The sequence below is a fragment of the Maudiozyma barnettii genome, assembly GCF_903064755.1.
Source record: "Maudiozyma barnettii strain CLIB 1767 genome assembly, contig: KABA2_04, whole genome shotgun sequence".
Classification (NCBI taxonomy): domain Eukaryota; kingdom Fungi; phylum Ascomycota; class Saccharomycetes; order Saccharomycetales; family Saccharomycetaceae; genus Maudiozyma; species Maudiozyma barnettii.
In genome coordinates this window covers 823,854-848,279 of record NW_024545241.1, presented here as the reverse complement: position 1 = coordinate 848,279, position 24,426 = coordinate 823,854, and the positions used below count along the sequence as shown (strand labels likewise).

The window sequence follows — 24,426 nt, the reverse complement described above, 5'->3', positions numbered from 1 at the left end:
ATAACAATTATATTTTGCTTACCTAACATTAAAACTTAAGCTACACCATTCACCTCTATACCTAACACCTTTAATAATGAACAAATATAAGTCTAACCACAGTATGTCTCCTTCACCACAACGTAATATTTGTTTCATACTATAACGCGCTTCATAATACATTCGAGATATATTGATCCCACATAATTTCTATCAATATTCGGTTTGTAACATATAGTTTCCTTAAATTTGTAGTGTTGCATATCATTTTTGCTGACTTTAACAGTAACTTTTAGCTTAGTAGCGGAGCTTAACAATCATCAGAACATACATACAGCTCAATATGTGTTAAGCGCTAATAGTCCTTAACATGTTCCATTGAAACCCTCAGATTACATAAAAGAGGAGCTAGTCCCAATGGGGAGCAGTAATAGAAAGTAAATAGCCCACAGTTTAGACGATTATTTCTCATAATGCTAGTCAGGGACGCTTGGTATCACTAGAATTTAAGCTCAATAATCAAAATAAATTCAATTTGTTTGTTTGCAATTTGTACTCGCGGAGTTCTAAAAGTTGTTAAACCCGTTGTTTGCTTTAGATACATGAACAACAAAAGAAAAACTTAGACACCTTGAAAGAACAGAGGTATATCGATGGCCCATGGAGCATGACCAAATAACTGACTCTATCAATTACCACTTGAGTTTCGTTATGGAAAATAATAAATATACCGAAGTAGTCAAATATGTGGCAACATTGCTAAGCAGACATGAGGATGGTGGGGATACCCAACACAATGAAGAACATCACAAGAAGCATTTTGCAAACATCTATTACGGATACTGGGTTCTCATGATTTCATTTTTATATTTAATGTTTCTTTATGTAGTGAGAAAGTTACCTAATAGACCTTCAGTTTCATCTACTCATGCACATATTTTAAACAAAATTTACCAGTTAAACCCAATGGTTCATTTATTGATAATATTTATACCTGTATGTTTAACACTTCCTACACATTATTCATTTTTTCAGAATTTTGGATTATATGCTAAAAGAATTGGTAGGATGAGTTATGTATTGGTCACTTTAAACCTTGCGATTAGTCTGAAACCACCTGTTTTCCTTTTCAAACACGGATATACATATGACGAATTCATTCCACTCCATAAATGGTTATCCAGAACGATATTTATTATTGCTATGGTACATGGATTTGCATTTTTAGTCAAATGGAGTTCAGATCCCCGGGTTTCCTTTATTGAAAAATGCTCGAATATCCAAAATTTTATAGGTATTTTCATTGTATTTTGGATGTTAGTATTGATTTTGATTTCATTTGGCCCAATGAGAAGAAGAAACTACATTCTTTTCTATGTTGGCCATCAATTGATAAACCTTATTTTTATTTTTGGTACACCATTGCATGCAAGACCTGGGGTAACTAAGCCGTATTTCTGGTTAAATTTTATTTTCCTAGTTATCCATGGAGTAAATAGGATTGTTGTCTCGAAAGTAGTCAAAGTACACAGTATAGTAAAAAATACCAGTTCTCAAAATTCAAATTCATTAACAATCGTTCGTCTCTCGAGAATTGCAGCTCCAGCTGTTTACCCTCCTGGTACACATATCAGAATAAGTCCGTATGGTCGTTTTAATCCATTGTATTGGTTACTCCCTTCTCACCCATATACTATATGTAGTGCGCCTGAAGATGCTGAAGTTTCTTTAATTATCTCAGAATCTAATTTTAAGATGATGACAGAAAAATCTTACACTATTTTAGGTTCTTATCCAAGTATTATACCTGAAGCGTTGATTGAAGATATTGGACAACAAATTTTAATTGTATGTGGTGGAAGTGGGATTGGCTATGGTCTCTCGGTATTCGAGTATTTCAGACATAATACAAATGTTGATTACTTAAAGATTATTTGGCTACTAAAGGATCTCAGCGATCTTGAATTTATTAAGGTAAACTTTGGACTTCCAGATTTAAAACTTGGTGTAAATTTGGAAGTTTATATTACTAGTGGTAATAATTCGGATACATTGAATTCTTCAAATGAAAATGGGGAATCTTTTGAAATGCAAACGACCTTGCATACACGGAGAATAGATTGGAATGAAGATCTGGGTGATTATATAGAACGTAAAAATGATAAGAGTTGGATGATATGTTGTGGTCCGAAAAGTTTAATCAACGATGCTTGTGACTATGCAACACAGAACGATATCAATTTCATTTCTGAGTATTACTCGATTTAGATAACAACTAATAAGTTTTTCTGCATGTATATATATATATATATATATATATTATTATTGATATATTATCTGTTGTTAGAAATATTTGTATTTCTGGAACTTGATTTTAGAAGTACGTTTGACATATGTTTTACCGCCAATATTTCAGGCTGGTAATTAAAAATTGAACAATTTATTTATTTTTAATTCAAAATTATATTATCAAAGCCAATTATAACGTGGACTACGTTGAAGAATTTTGGTTCTTTATAGAGCAACGGCGTGAGTTCACTAAAGAGCAAAAGAATAAGAGCTATGCGACCATTAGAAGTCTTTGATGATATTAGAATACGTATGTTCGATAAGATGGAAGATGAATTGATTATAGTTTTAATGTAAAAAATAAATTTATACCAATCATATATAAATAGCATGGTTTGTGAAAATGTAAAATATCGTAGTATAATATTTTATATTTTTTTAAATAGGGTTCTCAAGAAATCAGGAAAAATAAATTGGACATTAATAACTCAAACTTCTATAAAATTAGAAAAATTATTAAAACTTAATGTACTCAAAAGGATAATCAAATTCAGAAAGCTAATTTTATGGTAAATAATAAGAGTATTTATTGTAATAAGAATATTTCTGAAAATTGATTATTTAGAATATTTGTTCATTTTTTTTTTTATTTTACTATTGATTAATGGAGGAAATTTTCTCAACTCCAACTAAACAAAAAATTAATAGTCACAAACATAACTTTACGATTAGTAAGAATTCAAATATTGGCACCATTAATTGGACGAAAAAAGTATATAAATTTCCGATTTAAGGAGTTATTACTATATAGTAATCGAATGCTCATCCCAGCATTCATATTATATTAATGGAGTGGATAACATGATTGTATAATCTTTACATTGCCTTGTTCCAACAATTGCAGTCGACGTTGATATCTAAATAAATTTCTTATCGGAAAACTAAGTGATAAACGACACAAAGGTTTATATACTTTGAACCATCTGCACTATTTGAATCATCTTGTAATAGTAGCCGTAATGGAGATGACTTTGTTTATATATCGTATTAATTAATGATTTTATTACTTTGTCGCCCACGCCGCTCGGTAGATGTATTTACGTGGGGCACTGCGTGGGATGATTATCACATAAACATAAATTAATTGATAGAGACACGAGGTCCGAGAAATAGGGGAATCAAGGAGATGTCTTCACACTGACATATACTTTGAACGTTTGAGAACAGAATATGGTTCCATCTTATATATAGTTAGCTAATTATACTTCTTAAGTCAATGTATATAGGTTTCAACTATTAAAATAAGATAAGATTAAAACCAATCCAGGAAGATATTAGACAAAAAACATTTACGATGTCTGACGGAAGAATTAATTACGATCCGCAGTTTAAACCAGTCAAAAATATCTATGAAGATAGATTGAGACAGTTTATGGATAAAGGTGGAGATTACCATGATTTAAACTTAACAAAATTTTACGACAAGAAGAGAATATCTCTAGATCAAAATCACGTTAAAGTAGAATGGTATCAAGTTCCATTTAAGAAAGGATCATCCCCCGTCTCTCCAGATAAAAGACCATCCTGGGAGTCAATTATTAAAAGCGACAAGAAGGGCGAATTGAAGTTCCAAAAAGCCCACAAGGGACAACCATTTGGACCAAGTTGGTCTACTACGTGGTTTAAAGTACATTTATCTGTTCCTCAAGATTGGGTTGATGCTAATGAACAACTATTGTTCAACTTCAACTGTAATAACGAAGGTGTAGTTATTGACCCGACAACTTTATTACCTCAAACCGCCTTTTCAGGAGGTGAAAGAGCAGAGTATTTACTGCCAAAACAAGAAAATGGTGAATATTTCTTTTATATCGAAACTGGTAACAATGGTATGTTTGGATGTGGTTCTGGATCAACGATCAATCCACCGGATAATAACAGATTCTTCCATTTAGATTCTGCTGATATTATTCTACCAGACTGGGAAGCTCGTGCTCTTCGTATCGATTTCTGGATGCTTTCTGATGCCGCCAGGGAATTACCAGATGAGACTTGGCAAAAACATAGAGCCAGACAATTAGGTAACGATATCATGAACATGTTTGACCCAGATGATAGAAAATCTGTTGCAATATGTCGTGCTTATTTAAAGAATGAATACTTCGATAAATATACAGATGACAGAGCTGTCTATTTCCAAGGTGACGACAAGCAATTGACAAATGTGTACGGTATGGGTAATTGCCATATTGATACAGCTTGGTTATGGCCATTCGCTGAGACAAAGAGAAAGATTATTAGATCATGGGCTTCACAATGTACAATTATGAATGAATATCCAGAGTACCAATTCGTAGCATCTCAAGCCCAACAATTTAAATGGTTATTAAAAAATCACCCAAAATTCTTTAACGATGTTTTAATCCCAAAGGTTCAAGATGGTCAGTTTATCCCTATTGGTGGTTCCTGGGTTGAAAATGATACAAATGTTCCAAATGGTGAATCGTTGGCCAGACAATTTTTTTTCGGTCAAAGATTCTTCTTAAAATATTTTGGTGTGAAGTCTGACATATTTTGGCTACCTGATACCTTTGGATATTCTTCACAAGTTCCTCAATTATGTCAATTATCGGGGTTGAATAAATTTTTAACACAAAAACTTTCTTGGAACAACATTAATAGTTTCCCTCACTCTACATTCAATTGGGCTGGTATCGATGGTTCTGTCTTGTTAACACATATGCCACCAGGTAATACTTATACAGCAGATTCACATTTTGGTGACGTCTTACGTTCTGCCAGACAAAACAAGTCCAATGAATTCTATGGTTCGGGACTAATGTTGTATGGTAAAGGTGATGGTGGTGGTGGACCAACTAGAGAAATGATGGAAAAAATGAGACGTATTAGATCTATGAGTAATAAAAATGGTAATGTTATTCCAAAGTTACAAGTTGGTACGTCTATTGATGAATTTTATCAAGATATCCTCGACCATACTGATAATGGTGAGAAATTACCTACCTGGAACGGTGAATTGTATTTTGAATTCCATAGAGGTACTTACACTACTCAAGCTAGAACAAAATACCTAATGAGAAAATCAGAAATCATCATACATGACCTTGAATGGATTGCGACAAAGACTTCAATAATTTACCCTGACGAGTACCAATACCCTGTCAAACAGATAAACGACCTATGGGAAAATATCTTATTATGTCAATTCCATGATGTTTTACCGGGTTCATGTATTGAGATGGTTTACAAGTATGAAGCTGTACCAATGTTAGAGGAGGTAATTGAGAAATGTTCTGACTTGATTAAAGATGCAGCAAGGTTTTTGATGCATAAGACAGAAAAGAAAAATGATATTACCTCCATTTCTACTCTTGATTGGGTTCCTTCGAGTGTTAAACAAGAAGTTCTTGATCAATTTTCTGCTAAAATAGAGGAAACCGAACATAACCTTATTTTATGTAATGGAAAACTAGAGGTAACCATTAGTAAAACTTCTGGTGCTATCACAAGTATCAAGGATATACCATCATCGTCTCAATTTTTAGACATTAAGAACGGTAGAAATAAATTAGGTGCAAATCAATTCGTTTTGTTTGATGATAAACCTCTGAATTGGCAAGCGTGGGATACTGAATTATACTCCGTCACGCAATACCAGTATCTACAAAATATCGAAAAGGTCGCAGTAATCCGTAATTCTAAATTGGAAGTTGCTGTCGAGGTTATTGTTAAAGTATCGTCAGGTTGTTCGATAAAGTCGACGATTTCGTTGAAGGCAACTACATTTGAGGCTCAAAACAAGAGTAAGATCGATATCAACACTTTAGTAAGGGATTGGGATGCTAAAAACAAATTTTTAAAAGTTGAATTTCCAGTTAATGTTCGAAGTGAGTTTGCTTCTTATGAAACACAATTTGGTATTACCAGAAGGCCAACAGTATATAATACATCCTGGGATGTCGCGAAGTTTGAAGTTTGTCACCACAAGTTTGCCGATTATTCTGAATTCAGTAAGGGTGTCTCAATTATCAATGATTGCAAGTATGGGTTTTCCACCCATGGTAACCTGATGAGATTATCGTTATTGCGTTCTTCAAAGGCCCCCGACGCCCATGCTGATATGGGTACCCACCAAATTAATTATGCAATTTACCCTCACAGAGGCCAACTAGGCACAGACACTGTCAAACTAGCTTACGAGTTTAATTATAACAATACATATGATATTCCTTCCAGTGTAGTGAATTCATTCAATGGAGTTGTAAGTATCATAGGTGACGAAAACGTTATTTTGTCAAACATAAAGAGGGGTGAAGAAGACTCCTCTTTGAAATCGAATTACTCTTTGAATCCACAGAAAGAAAAAAGTATCATTGTGAGACTTTACGAATCACTTGGAGGTGAATCTAGAACATCGTTGGTTTCATCGTATCCTTTAAAATGTGTCTTTAAGGTAGACAATTTGGAACTAAAGATACATGAGAAATGTGACTTCGTTGCTGCTGAGGGTAGAAATAAAGTTACTGAAATTCCTGTCGTTTTGAGACCATTTGAAGTTGCGTCCTATAAGCTAGTCTTTGCTTGAATGTCTTTGATCAATAAAACCGATAGTAACCTTGAATACACATACATATATATCTATATTAGTGTATATACCTTTTATGACCATTAAAAAAGTTTATCATATTAACTACGTTGATTTTTGTAATAGTCCTCTGGGCATATAAGGATTTCGTAGTTAGGGCTCAGTAAAAATTTCATCTGGAGCTCTGCGGAGGTACCTTGTATTTTTTTTTGTCCTTTATAAAGGGGAGGGATTTGAATTGGACCTCTAAAGGGATATCAGATTCATATATGTAAATACTCAAATAATATAAAGCAAAACTTAACAAACCCAATTGTTTGGCATTAAAACAATAACTATGGAAACATTCAGCGAGACAAATTTAAAGAAACACATCAGATTTTTAAAGAGACACTTGTCATTGTTACCGGCATCACATCAGCATTTCGATGTAAATTTAATAGCTATTGTATTTTATGCACTAGAATCACTTTCTGCACTAGGTCAAGACATTGAAACATCGTACCATGACAATATCCAATGGATACGGAACAATTACATTTCCAAAACGATATGTGAAGAAAAAATATCTGGCTTTGTAGGTGGTCAAACTTTGAATATTCCTAATGCAATTACGCTAAGCTTACCGAACACGCTTTTTGGATTATTGACCCTCATCTTATTAAATGATAAGGAATTTTTCGACAAAATTCTTGATAAGGAATCTTTATCAAGATTTGTATCTAGATGTCAACTAAAAGAAAATGGGTCATTTGTGTCAGTATTAGATTACAAGTTAGGTTCTCCCTCTCCTGTCGATTCACATGATCTTAGATTCAGCTACATAGCAGTTACAATCTTATACATACTTGGTTGTCGAAAAGAGGGAGACTTTGCTAAATATATCGACACTAAAAGCTTGATAAAATATATTTTGAGCCAATCATGCATATCTGGTGGGTTCGGTGCCTTTGACGAACCTCACGCAGGTTATACCTCATGTGCGCTGTCAGCACTAAGGTTATTAAACAGGCTGGATGTAATCCCACCGAGTCACAGAGAAAGAACAATTGACTGGTTATTGGCCAGACAAGTTAGTAATGAAGGTTTTATGGCTGTGCAGGATGTTTCCAATGAATATTATGACGAAGAAGACCATGGTGGCTTCCAAGGTAGGGAAAATAAATATGCCGATACATGCTATGCATTTTGGTGTGTCAATTCACTCAGTATATTAGAACCTGATTATAAGAAGTTATGTGATACTGAACTAGTTAAGAAATACCTATTAGAGAGGACTCAGGATATTTTGACAGGTGGATTTATGAAGAATGATGAGGAAGATGCCGACCTGTACCATACATGTCTTGGTATTACAGCTCTGAAGTTGATTGATGACGAATGTAATGGTTTACTTTGCATCCCAAAACATGCAGCTTGCAAATTCAACTTGTAAGTAAAAAACAACAACATAGATTCTGAATATTTACCAAAATAAAATAAGAACTATCATGATTAATATCATACTTTGAATATTATAATACTTCGTTATAAATATGACAATATATCATTTAAAGTTAATCTATATACTATAGGTGTTATATATCTTGCAGATAAATCTTCCTCGCAAATTGTTAGGATTTCTTTGAAAGGACCATTAAGCCATAATGAATAAAATTCCATTGATTTGCTTTCAACCAATCTATTAATTCCTTTGAAAGAATCAAAATTTTGTAATTTTCCAGCTCCTATCTTCTTCAAATCGCAAGAAAGCCCGGTCCCTGTATATTTCGTATATGATTCCTTAAAAGACCAATAATATGCAAACAATGATTGTACTTCGTCAATCGATGTACTTTCCAAAGCATCATATTCCTCAGTATTAAAAATATCCTTGAATAGTTCCAAATCCTTTGGGTCTTTCAAATCTTTTTCAGATGCGAGATCAATTCCAACATGTGGAGCTGGATGATTCATTGTACGTCTTAAGAACATCGCAATGTAATTTTCTCCATTAGTCATGCTAAATGTAATATTGTTATCATCTTGGGATACTATTATAGGTTTACCATTTTCAATAGAATCAAATTGTAAAGATTTAATAGACACATTACTAATGATTGAGCACCCAACTAATTGAAGTAGTCGATTGCAGAGTGCTTTCATTCTATCAGTCTCATTTTTCTTATTCATGATTCGAGCTCTCCAATCAATCGGAAGAACTCTTAATGCCGTTTCGAACTCGAATTCATCATTTAAGACATTTGAATTTATATCAAGGACCAATATTGTTCTTATATCATTTCCAGTTTTTGAACGCTGTATGAAATCTTCCATATAGACCTTTCAAAATCTTCGTAAGTGTGTACTGTTAAATTAGGAAGGATATCCAATTGTTGAAATACGTGCCTAATCAAAGAGACAATTATTTCAAAACCAGAAAGTAATTTAGATCACACCTGGTAAAACTTCGTTGGTTCATCGATGTCTTCTAGTCTTGCTCTAATGGTCCCTTTATTGATCTATTATCCCATGCTCATGCTCTATAACCAATCGCGTAGATCTAATGAAAAAAACTTGATTTTACTGTGCGATATTCATATTTTGGCATTTGAAACGAATGTGGAATGGGGGAAAACACAGAGGGAAAGGTAAAATGCGGAGCATACTTTATATATATATATGTGTGTAACAAGGTCTGTTAACATATTGCCAAACTTAAAGATAATAATAATTGTTATATCAATTGTGGAAGTTGTGTACCGTACCATAATATAACCTACAAATGAGTCAACTCCCAGACACATCCGAAAGACAAAAATTATTCGAGTCAGCAGTCTCGTTTTTGAATGATGCTTCAGTTAGTGATGCACCTTTGGCTATGAAAATAAAATTTCTGGAGAAGAAAGGATTGAATCAAGATGAAATTGAGAAAGCATTGAAGGTAGTATCTGAGAAAAAATATAATAAGTCGATACCAACGAATAACAACGACGAGAATGATAGGAACGGCGATATAGCTGCCTCTCAATCCCAGGTTTCTCAACGGAGGAATGAAGGGACTTTAACCGGAGAAAGAGGGGGATACCATTACACATACCAGGCTTTACCACCTGTAGTTCCACAGCGAGATTGGAAGGATTATTTCATAATGGCTACTGCCACAGCTGGTCTGTTCTATGGGCTCTTTGAAGTGACCAAGAGGTACATTGCCCCGAATATTCTTCCAGAAAGCAGTACAAAATTAGAACAGGATAAAGAGGAGATTCAGAGACAGTTTGGTAAAGTTGATAAACTGTTGGAAACTATTGATCACGAACAAAGGGAATTCAGAGAGAAGGAGACTAAGAAGCTAGAGGAATTAGACATGACAATTGCTGACCTTCAAAATACGTTAGAACAGACCACACAAACAAGGGATGCAATGGAAAATGATTTCAAGATGTTGAAGCTGGAATTAAATAATCTACAAAGCGCAGTAGATAAATTTGTATCGGGTAATGATACTAAGGCGGAACTCAACCAAATGAATAATGAGATCTTATCCTTAAAACATTTAATAATGAATTCTAGTTATACTGACAAATCATTGAAAAACAAAAAAAACAACAACACTCATATTGGCACTAATAACAAAAGTGACATAGGAACATCAACCAATCCCAGCCATTCAATCAAGAGTCCGATCAATGGACTTCCTGGTGTGGAGGCCATCCCTTCTGCAGCTGAGTTACTAGCAAATATGAACTTTGACACATCAGAGGAAGAGAATCAAGAGATTAAAGTCGAAGAGCCCGCATGGAAGAAATCTAGAGCTGAAACTGTTTCCCAATTACAAGATAGTGATAACAAGCCAGAAACGAATAATTCCAGTACCGATATACCAGCATGGCAAGCTGCTATGGAGGCTGCACAACATACTGACGACCAATAGTTACAATAATTATACGTACATATATATACATAAATTGCATTCCACTTAATCTTTTATGTGCCGATTCGCAGATGAGTATCTTTATTATCATCGTTTGACACGTAATGAAGGAAAGACCGCGGCATGGGCGAAGTTAATATTATAAACTTTATGGACTATTTGTAGTGAAGCATAAAAAAAAAACACAACAGACCTAAAAAATCATATAGAATTTGTAATTGAAATAAAATTGTAATACTAAAAACAATTAAATTTGTATATTCAAGAGACCAAAAAGTCGATAAAACTAATCTGGATCCGAATATTTGTCTAAAAGAAAGTTACAGGTTTTAGAATTAAGGCAATTGAATCTAGAAACGCTAGAAAATTTAAGTGTATCTCCCATATTGTGTCAAACTAACAAAAGCCTGAAAACACCCCATATCTAGCTATTACCGTAAAATATGACAGTATCATTGCAGGACAAATCTGTCTATAATTTAATTCTCAAATGCATAGATAAACAGGTTCCGGTACCTGAATTTTTGAATCTATACAAGGAGTTTTACAGTGAAAAGTTCTCTACAGTACTTGGAAACGATAATTCAGAAAATGACATAAACAATACCATCGAGGTGTCTAACAACCTTTCTGATGATTTTGTAAGACTTCTTAACTCTAAGAAATCCATTATTATCGCAGAATATTTGACTGAAATCCTGTTTGTTAACTACAATAGTGATCTGATTAAATCTTTTATGCCTAAACTGTCTTCCGTCCATGAAAACAGAATGTTAGTTCACTTCTTTTCAAGGGCGTCTCTTCATTTGAGAACTTTGAAGGATAAACTAATTATAGATCAATTGAACAAAGATCTTTCAGATTCTATAATTCCAAACTTATTAACATTAGAAGTGGATCCCACTGATAAGGAATTAATTGTTACCTTATTCAAATTTCTACAAGCCACACTAAATTTGGCAACAAGTACTATCGTCTTATCTGCGCAATATAGTGATGGGTCCCAAGACCTTCTAAGAAAACTATCTAAAGTTAATAAACTTCTGTATAGAAAAACTTCTCAAACACTAGATACGAAGCTTTTATTTAAGGATTCAAAACATATGATAAAGGATACGAGACACGAATATATTAGCTCACCATCGATTACATCTCCACAGTTTATTTCAAGCCCTTTGTCAATGATGAAGACGCCAATGTCAACTTCAGGTACTTCAGCTGCGAAATACAAAGACTTAAAACTGTTACGTTATTACAAAAATATATGGTTGAATAATAAAATTATCAAATGGGAGCCTATAAATTCTGATTTTTTGGCTAGATATGCGTCAATATCAAATTCAATATTCCAAGAAAATGCACCATCGCCTCAAATAACAGACGGACTATTAACTGATTTAATTGAAACATCGTTTACCTGTTTCGCCCAATTTGTAAGTAATAAGCAATATCATCAAACAAATGCCAACTTAAATTTATTGGAAAGACAATGGATAATCTTTATCTCGAAGCATTTACCAATACTGGTATTGAAACATTCCTCTAGTAATCCGCAGGTAGTCACCAGTGCATTGGAGAAGATAGATACAAAAGTTATAAAAGCCATTAAAGCATACTATTCAGAAAAAGACGACATGAAAAATAGAAATGAAGACTTATTTGAAGATTACCCAACAGCAAGTTTTGACATAAGGCACGACTTTATAAAGTCGCTCATTATGCTAGGGTTACAACCTCCTCAATTTATTAATGATTTCCTTAGAGATGATCAAATTCTTGATCCTAAGTCTTTACCAACAACTGATGACTTGTTCATCCAGACACAACAGGGTACGCAGGAAATTATATCTAATATCCCTACCTTCATCACTGACTCATTGAATTCCCTTGAACTACAATCAATTCTGAATCATAGCAACGAACCAAACAATGGAATTCATCAAGTTTTTTTAAATTTCGAGAGTATTTCTCCAACGAAACAAAAAGAATTTTCTGAAAGTGTATTAAGTACTTTATCTGAGGCTATTGATTCGTTAAATTTTCCAATTATAACAAAACTCTGTGCTCTATTAAGTTTTAATTTCTCGCATTCTTTAACATCAATTCTATCATTTTGTACCCTTTCAGAATTTGTAAAATTAATTATGAAATTTGTTGACAACCAATGGTCATCAGCAATTGCAACAAAAAAGGAGGACTCTGATGATTCCGATGAGGCAACCAATATGTCGTTATCGTTTAGCTGGGCATTACTACTATTAATTAATCTACACCAAATCTACGATATCTCTTTAGTAAATGCTTCATTAACAGACGGTAACATCAACTTAGAAAATTCATTTTCTACAGCCTTCATCAGCCAATTATCGGATATACCTGATGAATTTATCCTTGAAGGTGGAAATCCAAAAGACACTGAAGCTCAATTGAAGTCGCACAAATTGATTCAAGCTTGGTTATCGGACTTGTTCGTGAACGGCTCCATTTCAGATAATCTCATGCAAAGTACAGATGCAAAACAATTAGCTAGTACTGTTCCGTTCATTTTTAAACAGGTACTTTATGCATTAGAAATCAATGCAGTGGCAGATTTTGACAGTATCATTGGAGGTGTCGAATATTTTCTTCAACCCTTTATGCTTTCTGGTTTGATCAAAATATGTTTCTGGTTAGAAGATTACCTATTACATTTAAAATATGCCGATAAACAAGATGACCTAATAAATAAGGTGTTTAAAATTCTTGACACGATATTTAACCCTAATACATTGAACGAAGACTCTCAAACTTTCCACAAAGCTGTTTTAAGAGTAAACGCGGTAAGACTACTGAAAATATTTAGACAATTTAAGAAAGAGCCACAGACCAATTACGGTGTTTACTCATCCGATTCACAAGAACACTCTGTACTAGACTCGCTAATAGAAAAAATGGTAGCTGTACTGGGTTTTTCCCCTATATATTATGTGGATCCAAGATTACTAAGCTCTGATAGTGGTTACTCTCAACAAAAGCCTCTTGGCTATGATAGGTTTATGATATTCAAGGAAAATCCAGTAAACAAAATCATGACTAATCAAATTAATTCTTTTTGGAATTTACATAGTAGTACTTATTACAATTTAGATTACCTAAAAGAAGTTATTAATCTGGTTACCCCCATTCGGTTTTTGACTGACGCAATTCAAACATTAGATTATAAATTAACTACCTATGGTGTGCCCGCTATTAGAAACAAAATGGCATCTATCGAATCAGAACACGTTTTCGATTATTTGTTCTATTTCTTAGTATTATATGACTGTGAAACACAAATCGACGCTGCAAGAATGATACAGTTGTTTGAGGATGATACTGAGTACAATGACATTTACTATAAAAGATTAGCAGAAACTTCTTCCCATACCGAGGAGAATATTCCAACAAAAAATCCTGTCAAAATGGAAGAAGAGAACAGAACAAAAACTGAAGATTTACAAGATGATGATATTGATATGCTGTTCGGTGAAAATGAGACTAGTACTCATATTGCTGAAGAAGAGGTCAGAATAATTGATGATGTATTTGAACCGAAGAAGTACGACGAAGGAAGAGCACTGAAAAGAGATTCATTTGGCATTATATTGCATGACATGAAAACATTGCATAGCATTTCATATAAAAATGGTAACATTTCAAAGGAAGAGTACGACAGAGTTAATAAATACCATGACAAATATCTACACATGTTGAAAGCATGTGTGTTTTGAAGTACCAAAATCAACATAAACATCAATGACTGAATTATTTATATACATTAAATATACCGGATATTATAATATTACAAATATATATATATATTATTATTTTTAAGTAGGAACTTTATCAGAAGCTTCAATTGTCTTAACATTGTGTTCTTGAGTTTTTCCTTCCATAACAACCTGTTGGACTTGTTCCTTCTGTTTGGCCCTATCCCTCATTCTCTCTTCAATAGTGTCTTTGACAAGTAATCTATAAACGGTAACTTGTCTTGTTTGACCCAATCTATGGGCTCTATCCATAGCTTGCGAATCAATAGTTGGATTCCAATCAGAATCGTAGAATATAACAGTATCTGCAGCTGTCAAATTAATACCCAAACCACCAGCTCTTGTACTTAACAAGAAAACAAATATTTCCGGTTTGGTTTGCCAATCATGTACCAGATCACGACGATCTTCCAATTTGGATGAACCATCTAGTCTAATATAAGTATATTGTCTGTACGTTAAATATTCTTCCATTAAATCCATCATCTTAGTCATTTGGAAATAAACTAATACTCTGTGACCTTCTTGTTTTAGTTTAACTAACAATTGGTCGAGTTTTTTCAATTTAGCCGATTCCGTAATAAATCTGTCCATGGATGGCATAGATATATTTGAAGAAAACGTACTGTTTAATGTTTTTGGATACATATTCGTCTTTGGGAATTTGTCTACTGGAATATGTTTATGAATTAACATGTTATATTGGGTAGTAGTAGGTATGTCAGATAATGCCTGAGATACGATAGGATCAAACAACTCACGTTCAATTCTAGCCGAGAAATTGCTTGAACCAAGAACTCTTATATTTACAGGTGGAGATAATACTGCTGGATGGTATGCTCTGTGAAATGTATTCATGTATTCTCTAAAAAATAGATTTTGTTTGACATTCATTAACGAATCCAAAACGCCTCCTGTTGAACAATTTGATAATGTAATCAAACGTTCTGTCTTATTGTCTAACACCAAACTTGAAATAAAATTGTTTTTTGTACGTTCTATGTTAGTAGTGTTTAAATTGATTGCCTGCTTTAGAATATCCATGTTCGAATACAAAATTAATTCATTCATAGAACAACCTGTTAGTCTTTCCAAAAATTCAGACAATGATCGGTTTTGGTTTGCATTAAAAATACTAAAGGTACAATCCCGAAGTTTCTTTATAGAACCAACGTTATTCTGATAGTTTGGTAATATTATGTCATCATAAACCAATCTTGGTAGATGATATGCTATTGGATTACGGGAAGAATAATTAACATCAACCCAATTAGTGTAGTTATTAGCATTAATTGAGCCGAGCGGAGTAGTGTTACTTTCTGAATTGATACCTGCGATATTGGCACTACTATTATTCACACTATTAGTGATGGTATTGTTACCATTATTCCCACCAAATTTTAACATAGAACTAGACTTACCAAAAGTAACAAATGAAAATGGGGATTCGATATCTGCTCTTTCAAAAAGATCTGGGTGGTTACAGACCTTTCTAAATTGCATAACAGTATTGATAAGGTTTTGATCACCCTTAAATTCATCATTACCGGCTGCATTCTCAATTGCATCATAACCACCGGAAAATTGGGATCTCAAAACGTTGTACAACTTTGATTGTCTTTGCGTCAAATCACATAAGACATCAATTTCAATCTTATCGCCTAGCTCTGATTGAACATTTTTCTTGATACGTCTCAACATAAATGGTTTTAAGATCATATGTAGACGTCTCAGTTGTTGTTGGTTTAATTGTGTATTGGATTCTGCATGGGATTCGATATCCTTAGCAAACCATTCACTAAATTCATCATGTGAGTCGAATAGAGAGGGCATAATAAAATGTAACAAAGCCCACAATTCTTGCATATTATTTTGAATAGGAGTACCTGTCAATAACAATCTATTACGACAGTGGAAACTCAATAAGTTTTTCCAACGTGAGGACTGTGATGATTTGATAGCTTGTGCTTCATCCAAAATCATATATTGCCACTTCATTTTTTGTAGATATGAAACATCTGACACAACCATTTGATACGAAGTGATCATTACATGGAATGGAGCATCTTTCCCATATCTTACATTTTTTCTATCCCAGAACTTTCTCAAGATTTTACGATCGTTAGCATTACCCCAATATGGTAATATTTTAAAATCCGGAACAAACTTGGCAATTTCATTAACCCAATTGTGCAATGTCGATGCAGGTGTTACGACTAGGAAAGGACCCCAAATATTGTAACGTTCAGCAAGATGAGCTAGAACTGAAATAGATTGCACAGTTTTACCGAGACCCATTTCATCAGCTAATATACCATTGATACCTTGATCATATAGATTAGCCAACCAATTCAAACCCTTTAATTGATATTCTTTCAATGTACATGATAACAGGTTTGGTTGCTCAATAGTTATTTCACCAAGGGACGTTGGATTTTGGAAGTTCAGTTCATCATCCTCTTCCTCTTCACCATGAGATTGTGTATCAAATTGCTTTGCTTTTGCTCTCGTTTCTGCCAGGACATTGGATGCATTCTCAGCAGCTTTAAGTCTTAAGTCCTCATCATTTTCATTATCAAAATCGATCTCATGAAAATCGTTTTTCTTTGTAGAGTCTGTTTGTTCAAGGTCAACGTCATTAACATTTTCTCCTCCATTTTCTTTACCTTCATATTCGTCCGTTTTGATTTTTCTTCCTATGAAATGTGAGTACAATTCTGTTTGAGTAAGCAAGAAATTCAATTTCTTTGTTTGTCTCTTTGATTCTCTTGCATCTTCCTCCTTCTTAGCTTGTTCCAAAGCAATTTTTTCTTGTTTTTTCTTGATTTCACGTTCATCACGTTCATTCTTCTTCCAGAAATTCGACATTTCTCTTATACCTCTTCTTGCTCTTGTTTGGAAATCCTTCAATTGTTTAAAATTCCTGGATTGCCATTTTCTTGCTTCTCTTGCACATAGAGACGATGTCTTTTTAAAATTTGTAGCTTTGATGGATTGCATTTGTTGTAGCATTCTAACCATCTTATTAGAATCCTTTCTTGCTAGATCCTTCCATATAGTGATGTATGTATTATCATAGTGTCGTTGAATAGCTCTGGCTTCCTTTGCTGACATAGTCATACCATATGTCGGTAGACCATGATCAATGACGGCAGGCTTATCTGTCGAACCTTCGACACCAGATTCTTCGTCATCATTTTCACCCTTGGCAGCAGAATCATTCAATTTCCGTCTCTTTCTATTTTGGCCGTTATTACTATCAGTTTGTTTGGCCAAGGCTCTCGCCTTCATATCTTCTGCTTTTCTCTTTATCTCTGCTTCTTTTTCTCTTTGACGTTTAGCTTCATTTAGTAAACGTTTCAATCTCTTAGAATGATACTGTTTTAATGTAATTTTAACCTCTAGCAATTTCTTGGAAGGTTTATATTCCACAACAAGGGCATTAGTGAATCTTCTTTTCTTGACTCTAGGAATCTTATTCTTATTACACATTCTGGTTAATTCACGTACAATCTTTGCTCTATCGCTATCCAGTGTGACAATTTTATCCTTTGGTGTACGAAATTCGGATTTAATGTGTTTCTTATTAGTATTAGGATCAAAGTCTTTATCACTATTTTCTCCATTATCTTCATTGGTTTGTTCTTCAAGTCTAGAATGTAATCCTTCATTGTCGCGATCATCATCCTCGTCGTCTTCGTCTTCATCTTCGTCTTCGTCTTCATCTTCCTCATCCTCGTCTTCTTCATGACCAAGAATGCTGCTGTCATTAATATGAGAATACTGGCCCTCATCTTCGCCATCTGTACCAGACATTATCGTACTAGATTCTGCTGTATTTATTTGATCTGAAGTAAGATCATTTTTGAATGTTTCAATTTTAATTGATTTTCCGTCCTTGCTCTTTGCAGGTAATATTTTTACAGGAGTTGATGGAACAAATCTTCTTATTTTAGCTTTGCCATTCGATAAATTTGTTGATGAACCATTATTAGCCAATCTTGATCTCTTATTATTACTAATTTGAGTTCTTCTAATATTTTGTTTGGTAATTTTCACTTTATCTACTACGTCTTTAATCATTTGAGCACGATGATTTTTATAATTCATATAATCTTGCCATTCAATTTTATTTTCAGTCATTAAATCATATAATTGTTTAAATGAAAAATTATTATAAGTATCATGAATATTCCAATCGACTTTTGATTGATAATTCCATTCTGAAATCAATTCAAATTCTTGAAAATTAAGAAATTTCCAATCTTGATATTCTAATTCTACCATATCTCTTTCTTGGATCTTAGTAAATCGGTTATTTAATTCATCAAGAAATTGTTGTTTTGGATCTATTTTCACTATTGGATTAATTATAGTCGTTATTTCATTTTTAGCCATAATACTAATATCATTTTTATCTTTAATTTTGTTTTCTTTAGAGGATATCATGGGTGGGACGATATCCTGATCATCGTTATTCAGTAATGCAGATAATGACATCGTTAAAACTATGAATCTTCTCTCTATGACAGTTTATTATTATTTCTATTATTCTGTTGTTCTTGCTGGTATGGGGCTAATAATATTATGATTTTTAATCTTAACCAATAATAACTACCAAACGTACTTTCTAATATTGAAAGTCAGTATTAACTTAATTATAAGTTAATATAGAATCTGGACCTTAAATAACGTTCTTACCTAAAGGCTAACGATAAAATCAAAAGCCTGAATGAGATGGATCGCGTAATTTATTGCTATTATCCAAATGCTTTTTTAGAATTTGTGAATGATAAACCTTTACAATCCTTAGATCAAGAAAGTTACTTAACGAAAAAGGATTACAATATAAAAAAAATTATTTAAAAAATTATTACGTGTCTTAAAGTTCATATAACTTATCTTTTACGATTCGAAATGTCTTTCCCTCCTTTTAAGAATTAACATAAATATATTTGTATTTTATTTTTTATTTTTCCACTTTCTTCCCTTTCTTTGAGGAATGCGATAATTGCAACAACCTTCCCACAAAATTATTCCCAAGCTTTGTCCCATTTCTTTAATTTCTCTATTTCTTGCTCTAAATAAAATTTCAATTGTTGTTTTCTCTGTTTCTCCCTTTTCGTTTCGACTTTGCCGATTCTCTCTTTGATTTTTCACGCTTTAAATTTGGAATGTCATTTTTTCTACTTTTTTATGGTGAGTTGGATTGGGTCACTGAGCACACACATCAATAATGAATGAGATAATGAGAATATCATGGTAAACACGTAGGATGGTGGCTGGAAGACATGTAATATGTGATATGCGTAGCAAGATATATGGAGAGAGAGCGAGATATATAGTACAGAGTTAATGTTGATATTAACCCGATGAGAGAGTCGATCACTGTCAAATATTGCTTCAATATATCTCTCCAGATACGAATATATACACATGTAATGACTCAGTTTCGATAAAAACTGCTGGAAATAAGACTCTTTACCACCATATAAAGTTGCCACTCACCCTCTTGACATATTAGTATATATGTATATATCTGAATGAGGGAAGGGAGATACCCCCACCCTCCCTTTAAACCAGTCGCTTACTTCGCTACATCAAAATAGCAAGCCATAATATTGAACCCCGCACGTGACTCCCAGTTTGTGATGTCACTTGCCACGAACATATACACCCCATATATATAAAAAAGTATGAATCATCGGGCACAAAGAAAAAAAACTGTATATTCGGTATTGGTGTGTTCAGTAAGATGTGCGCAGGACCAGAGGAGGAAATATGAAAAAACTTATTTACTAAGCGAAGGCGCGGGAAGAGAAGAGTTGTAGAAACTTCGTGAAAATAATATGAATCCTTTGTTATGTAATTAATATAGGATCCATCAATGGGAATTGACATACCTATGAAATTGTTATATATAACAGACAGATATACATTTATATAAATTTTAGAATAACGAAACAGTGTCATCTCTTCTCTTATTTATAGCTTATCTTACAAATAGAAGACTCATAATAGTTAAAATAAAATAGTAATAATGTCTACTTTCGGTAAGTTGTTCCGTGTCACCACTTATGGTGAATCTCATTGTAAATCTGTCGGTTGTATCGTTGATGGTGTTCCTCCTGGAATGTCCTTGACTGAAGAAGATCTACAACCACAACTGACTAGGAGAAGACCTGGTCAATCAAAACTTTCCACTCCAAGAGATGAAAAGGACCGTGTTGAAATTCAATCTGGTACTGAGTTTGGTAAGACTTTGGGGACTCCCATTGCTATGATAGTGAAAAATGAAGATCATAGACCTCATGATTACTCAGAGATGGATAAATACCCAAGACCTAGTCATGCAGATTTCACTTACTCTGAAAAATATGGTATTAAGGCTTCTTCTGGTGGTGGTCGTGCCTCAGCAAGAGAAACTATCGGTAGAGTTGCCGCTGGTGGTATTGCTGAAAAGTTTTTAAAACAAGTCTCTGATGTAGAGATTGTAGCTTTTGTCACTCAAATTGGTAATGTTAAAATGAATAGAGATCCTTTCGATCCAAACTTCCAACATATTTTAAACACAATCACTAGAGCTAAAGTTGATGCTATGGGTTTTATTAGATGTCCAGATGCTTCTGTAGCTGGTGATATGGTTAAAGAAATAGAGCATTACAGAGGTCAACAAGATTCTATCGGTGGTGTCGTCACTTGTGTCGTCAGAAACTTACCAACTGGTCTAGGTGAACCTTGTTTCGATAAATTGGAGGCTCTATTGGCTCATGCTATGTTATCCATCCCAGCTTCAAAGGGGTTCGAAATCGGTTCTGGTTTCGTCGGTGTTTCTGTTCCAGGTTCTAAACACAACGATATGTTCTACTACGATGAAGAATCTAAAAGACTAAGGACCAAGACAAATAATTCCGGTGGTATTCAAGGTGGTATCTCAAACGGTGAAAATATCTACTTCTCCGTTCCATTCAAGTCCGTCGCTACTATTTCTCAAGAACAACATACTTGTACCTACGATGGTAATGACGGTACTTTAGCCGCTAAGGGTAGACATGACCCTGCAGTAACTCCTCGTGCTATTCCGATCGTTGAAGCCATGACTGCTCTAGTTTTAGCCGATGCTCTATTGATTCAAAAATCAAGAGACTATGCTAGAAGTATTACCCATTAAGAAAAGAAAGATAATCGACCAGACAATATGGTTTATAAAAATGATTGAACTTTTAAAGTAGGTTTTCCACGTCATCCACCCTCGTATATAGATCTTTACGTAATTATTATCGAATTATGAATAAATAATATTAAGAATCAAATTTAGTGTTGCGCTTTACCTATTTTGGCCCATAAAATCATTGCAACATAGACTTACAAAATATATGGTTATTAGATTTGTGATGAGTTATTATTAAAATAGTGTTAGATACATAAAATATATTAAATGAGAAAAAATTTATATATATTTATACCGTTTATAATTCTTCAACAACGTTACCCTTGGAGGAAACGTAGATACCATCCAAGAACTTACGGATATCCTTGTTTCTAGCCTTACAGATTTGTTGAATGTCAGCAGCGTTTTGAGAAACTTCTTCAACAGAGTTACCAGATAGAACGATTTCATCCTTTTGGTTGGTAGAGAATTCAATAGTAACACCTTCTCTAACTGGGACTAATCTAACCTTCTTGTCACCTAGATAGTTTCTGATTTCAATGAACTTCTTACCATCGTTTTCAACAACGTTAACGTTGATTGGGAAATGCGCATAGACGTATCTCATCTTGTACTTGTAACCCTTGGTGACACCAGTAATCATGTTGTCAATCAAAGACTTGACGGTTCTTAGAGCAGCAACGTGCTTTCTGTCACCGTTGTGAACAGCAACCTTAATCAAAGTGTTGTCAATCTTGTTGAAAGTAACATCAATGTGCTTTAGGTTCTTGGTTAGAGTACCTCTTGGACCAGTGACCTTGACGATTCTGGCCTTGATGGCAACAGTGACCTTTTCTGGGATAGCAATGGATTGTTCAGTTTGAATGTACTTCATCTTTGGTTTTAATCGGCTGATATATTAAATCTCTACTTTTTAAGAAATATAAAAAAAATTATATACAATTGCTATATACAAGGTATTGCAACTATTTACATAAAATTGATTATTTTTGATATACACTATTTGGATTACTGTAAGTATTGTCATACTTACGAAACCACTAAGATAGCATATCATCTACTATCAGAAGGGTTTACAAAGTTCACTACGCATTAATTGATATTACAGAATTGCAATCTACCTCTTTGTTTCTTACGTGGATAACATTCGAGATGTCTTCCTTCCTCATTATGAGGAAGAATACTAGAAAGCACTAATACTTATTATTTTCTATATTGCGCGATGTCTCATAATTTTTCACTTTTCGCGGTGCCTCAACTAGTAGAAAATACGTATAATTGAATAATAAATTTGTCCTTTTTACTTTTCCCATTTCAAAATTTTATAAAAAATAATAAAATATAATTATTTCAAACACCCAGACATAAACCCAAACATCTGTAAAACAGTCACGGAAAGTTAAAATTTTACAGAAACAAATATTAAAATAATTTCAAGATATTTCATGTTTATACATTAATAGAGATATACACAGATATTATATTAATATAAGATTACTATTATTCTTATATATTTTGTAATGCGTTCGCTATATCAGGGGCATATTTTTCAACTAATTTTATACCTTCTTGCATCAGTTTTGGGGAAAACCCTTTTGTGTTAGTATCATTCAATGCGAATGTTCTCATTGGAGCAATAGTTCTTCCATTTATCCAACTAATCATAAGACCATTGTTTGCGACTTCACTTTCATTTGCTGCAGGATCTATAAATATATTGTTTTGGACAATTCCTAATACAAATACCAACGGTGAGTCAACTTCTAATTTGACTAGATCATAATCATGGAACATTGGCAATTCTTCAACTTCCAAATCATCAAAATTTGATACCAATTTAGGTAATAATGTACAGTTTAACGAAGAATATATACCAAATGATATTAATGACACTGGGTTTGAGTTGGAAGATATAACTAATACATCAATGAATAACTTAAAACTATATTTTTTTGTTAATTGTAATTTTTTCATGTCAATATTTTTTAATAACTTGTTAAATAAAGATGTACAACTTTCAGTTATTAAAGAATCATCCCTTTCACCTGAGATTTCTATCTCAATTTGTAATAGGTCATCATCTATAGTGTGATCAACAACCTTGGCTTTCACACTTACAATACATTCACTACCATCACTTGCTATTATTCTAGAAGAACCATTAGAACTTGGTAAAAAATCTGTGTATATCTCGATAGGTCTAAATTGATGTTGTTGTCTGCCATCTGGTCTGATAGATGGAATAGAGGCTAAAGAGTCGTATAGGTATGATTTTTCTGCTACGGATAAAGTCATTCTTAGTTTATCAATCAATGGAACAATATGTGAATAGATAGAAGGAACTTCTTAAATAATACTTTAATTAAGTGATATTGGTTAAGAATTCCTAAGATACCCAAGTGATAATATTTAGCTTGTTACCTCCATTTACTATTTTAATATATTATGAACGTTGGTCCTTTTAACTAGAGATAGAACTGCCCTCATCTTGAAATTTTTTATATTTGAAAAATTGTAAGTAATATCGTAAGGCGGCGCGCTTCTCCTAATCAGGGCTTCTGATTAACCCTAGTAATTAAACAATATGACGATGGTATAAAAATGTTCCAATTGCTGTACTACATTAGGCCTACATAATATAACATTGCAATCACATTATTATAATTTTTAAAATTTAACC

General features: G+C 33.4%; 10 protein-coding genes across 10 annotated transcripts; 6 read left to right on the top strand and 4 right to left on the bottom strand.

The window, feature by feature from the left end:
* Window positions 1-690: 690 nt before the first annotated feature.
* AIM14 (putative metalloreductase) lies at window positions 691-2,247 on the top strand (the record flags this gene model as incomplete). Its single annotated transcript, XM_041550430.1, has 1 exon — window positions 691-2,247. One exon carries the CDS (start codon window positions 691-693, stop codon window positions 2,245-2,247), a length of 1,557 nt encoding a protein of 518 aa, XP_041406364.1.
* A 1,375-nt stretch (window positions 2,248-3,622) lies between these two features.
* AMS1 (alpha-mannosidase) lies at window positions 3,623-6,874 on the top strand (the record flags this gene model as incomplete). Its single annotated transcript, XM_041550429.1, has 1 exon — window positions 3,623-6,874. The coding sequence occupies one exon, from the start codon at window positions 3,623-3,625 to the stop codon at window positions 6,872-6,874; it is 3,252 nt and encodes a 1,083-aa protein (XP_041406363.1).
* Window positions 6,875-7,211: 337 nt separating this feature from the next.
* On the top strand, window positions 7,212-8,309 carry CDC43 (protein geranylgeranyltransferase type I subunit CDC43; the record flags this gene model as incomplete). The annotated part of the gene is made up of 1 exon (XM_041550428.1): window positions 7,212-8,309. The coding sequence occupies one exon, from the start codon at window positions 7,212-7,214 to the stop codon at window positions 8,307-8,309; it is 1,098 nt and encodes a 365-aa protein (XP_041406362.1).
* Window positions 8,310-8,401: 92 nt separating this feature from the next.
* Window positions 8,402-9,190, bottom strand: LYS5 (holo-[acyl-carrier-protein] synthase; the record flags this gene model as incomplete). Its single annotated transcript, XM_041550427.1, has 1 exon — window positions 8,402-9,190. The coding sequence occupies one exon, from the start codon at window positions 9,188-9,190 to the stop codon at window positions 8,402-8,404; it is 789 nt and encodes a 262-aa protein (XP_041406361.1).
* A 448-nt stretch (window positions 9,191-9,638) lies between these two features.
* Window positions 9,639-10,787, top strand: PEX14 (Pex14p; the record flags this gene model as incomplete). Its single annotated transcript, XM_041550426.1, has 1 exon — window positions 9,639-10,787. The coding sequence occupies one exon, from the start codon at window positions 9,639-9,641 to the stop codon at window positions 10,785-10,787; it is 1,149 nt and encodes a 382-aa protein (XP_041406360.1).
* Window positions 10,788-11,230: 443 nt separating this feature from the next.
* Window positions 11,231-14,536, top strand: NUT1 (Nut1p; the record flags this gene model as incomplete). Its single annotated transcript, XM_041550425.1, has 1 exon — window positions 11,231-14,536. The coding sequence occupies one exon, from the start codon at window positions 11,231-11,233 to the stop codon at window positions 14,534-14,536; it is 3,306 nt and encodes a 1,101-aa protein (XP_041406359.1).
* A 99-nt stretch (window positions 14,537-14,635) lies between these two features.
* INO80 (chromatin-remodeling ATPase INO80) lies at window positions 14,636-19,075 on the bottom strand (the record flags this gene model as incomplete). The annotated part of the gene is made up of 1 exon (XM_041550424.1): window positions 14,636-19,075. One exon carries the CDS (start codon window positions 19,073-19,075, stop codon window positions 14,636-14,638), a length of 4,440 nt encoding a protein of 1,479 aa, XP_041406358.1.
* A 1,540-nt stretch (window positions 19,076-20,615) lies between these two features.
* Window positions 20,616-21,746, top strand: ARO2 (bifunctional chorismate synthase/riboflavin reductase [NAD(P)H] ARO2; the record flags this gene model as incomplete). Its single annotated transcript, XM_041550423.1, has 1 exon — window positions 20,616-21,746. The coding sequence occupies one exon, from the start codon at window positions 20,616-20,618 to the stop codon at window positions 21,744-21,746; it is 1,131 nt and encodes a 376-aa protein (XP_041406357.1).
* A 298-nt stretch (window positions 21,747-22,044) lies between these two features.
* RPL9A (60S ribosomal protein uL6) lies at window positions 22,045-22,620 on the bottom strand (the record flags this gene model as incomplete). The annotated part of the gene is made up of 1 exon (XM_041550422.1): window positions 22,045-22,620. One exon carries the CDS (start codon window positions 22,618-22,620, stop codon window positions 22,045-22,047), a length of 576 nt encoding a protein of 191 aa, XP_041406356.1.
* A 632-nt stretch (window positions 22,621-23,252) lies between these two features.
* Window positions 23,253-24,041, bottom strand: RRP42 (exosome non-catalytic core subunit RRP42; the record flags this gene model as incomplete). Its single annotated transcript, XM_041550421.1, has 1 exon — window positions 23,253-24,041. The coding sequence occupies one exon, from the start codon at window positions 24,039-24,041 to the stop codon at window positions 23,253-23,255; it is 789 nt and encodes a 262-aa protein (XP_041406355.1).
* Between the last annotated feature and the right edge of the window lie 385 nt (window positions 24,042-24,426).